Source organism: Octopus bimaculoides, chromosome 8 (genome assembly GCF_001194135.2).
Source record: "Octopus bimaculoides isolate UCB-OBI-ISO-001 chromosome 8, ASM119413v2, whole genome shotgun sequence".
NCBI classification, from domain to species: Eukaryota; Metazoa; Mollusca; class Cephalopoda; order Octopoda; family Octopodidae; genus Octopus; species Octopus bimaculoides.
The window spans coordinates 57,434,675-57,436,673 of NC_068988.1; the positions used below are offsets into that span (position 1 = coordinate 57,434,675).

The 1,999-nt window shown below is 35.5% G+C and overlaps 1 protein-coding gene across 2 annotated transcripts in view; it reads left to right on the forward strand.

The window, feature by feature from the left end:
• Positions 1–1,999, forward strand: part of LOC106880843 (uncharacterized) — a 35,347-nt gene that overhangs the window by 29,465 nt on the left and 3,883 nt on the right. For both annotated transcript variants that reach the window (XM_052970140.1, XM_014930976.2), the window contains exon 5: positions 1,614–1,796. In XM_052970140.1, coding sequence (XP_052826100.1) covers positions 1,614–1,796 — 183 coding nt within the window. The remainder of the gene's footprint in view (positions 1–1,613; positions 1,797–1,999) is intronic.

The following is a 1,999-nucleotide window of genomic DNA, read 5'->3' on the forward strand; positions in this document are numbered from 1 at the left end:
TGTGTGTGTGTGTGTGTGTGTGTGTGTGTGTGTGTGTGTGTGTGTGTGTGTGTGTGTGTGTGTGTGTGTTTGGTAATACATATATCAGTGAAAAACACACGCGACATAAATTTGAGATTATCCCTTTTATTGAAATCTCAAATTTCATTCAGTCGGTAAACGAAGTCTTCTGATCCTTGAAGGTTCAATGAGGCTATTATACAGAATTGAAATTATTAGCAAAGACAGTAATCGTATTATCAGTCGTAATGTCGTGTTATAGTTCTTAATTAAGTGTTGCATGTCAGCAATAATTACTGTTTTAATTAGGTTTCTCTGTAGAGGTGTGCTAAAAAGTTCAAAGGTAACTAATACCCAGTTACAAGTGGGATTTTGTCTCCTTTGTAGACGGAAGAAACAAGAGATATTTCAAGCAAAATATAATTATTCTTATGTTAGTGTGCATAGATACATCCATCCGTAGATATTATGTTTGCGTGTTCGGATTGATGAATGGAAAAAAAGATGGATACGTATGTATCAGGTACGTGCCGTCAGTAATTACTCAGGGTAGGCAGTTGGTGACATTTATGTAGAAATACAAAAAAATAAGCGAGACACAGACGCGCGACTGAGTTGAAGGCAGATTTATTTTTGCCTTTATAGCAAGTAAAAAAAATGGTGCTGTTGGAGTGTACGCAGTACATGTACTACAGCAGTACTATGCGTAGCTTAAATACTGAGATTGAAAAGCAGGAGCGAATTATGCCTACCTAAATACAAAATAAAAGAGGAAAAAAGAAGGAAAAACTTAGAAGCAGCACTACAGATGTACCAACACACACGATATTGAGACATAGCCGACCTCATGCACTTCTCATGAGGAATTCCGGAAGGAGCTTCGTGAGACCACTATTGAGACGCCTCTGAATAAAGAAAAGCCGTTGGAAAACAGATTATAGCAGAGACTCCATCTAAGAATATCTGAAGAAGGAATTGTATTCCGAAATATCATCGGAATATAGTCCATTTTTTGTATTATAGTGCATTGTTGTACTATCCAAAACTTTTTATTCTTTACAAAAAAATAAAATATTTTGCATTTTATGCATAGTAATCAGAGTAACTTTCATAGTTTTATTGAATTTGGTACATATTTAGCCATAAAAGGAAGATATTACTATCAATCTATTTTATTCAGGGTAGGCACTGCCTACCTTGCCTACCTAGGCGGCATGTCCATGGTATGTATGTATGTATGTATGTATGTATGTATGTATGTATGTATGTATGTATGTATGTATGTTTGTTTTACGTAAATACGTATGTATGTATGTACGTAAATACGTATATATGTATTACGTAAATACGTATGAATACGCACACACATACACACAAACGTACACATATTTGTCCGTCTGTTCGTCTGCCCTTCAGTCGTCCGACCATCAATCCATGTTTAATACTCAAATGGCGCTGCGTTCTAATTTAAGTGTTTTTACACCATTTATCTACAGCGAGAAATTTTCTCCATGGCAAAACACGGTGAATGGCTTGTTTACGAGTTCGAACTTCCCACTGATATATTTGAACTGGTAATAACATTACATTAATATATATCTTTTATATGACAGGACATAAAATTTGCTCAAACTTTGCTGAAGGCTCCTGCCCAGTATGCTGTTGTAACTAGATTGAAACGAGACTATATCACTTTCACTACAATGCCAGCAAAAGTTGTGTCGTCCTATGACCAAAGGATTTCATTCTCTACAGAAAGAAACTCTTTTTCACAGAATGAACACTTGCTTCTTTCGGTAAGAACGTTTTAACAGTATCCATTACTTATAATGTTTATATTGCAGTCAGTTCTGCTGATGCGTTCATTCCATAGTTACGCCAATCCTTTTCTATGGAGGCTCTGAAAAACGACATAGTTTCGGCTCTTGGTTTTTTCTTAACCAATTAAAATAAAACTGACTATTTATTTACTCCGGTAATAGAATGTACGCTACCATAT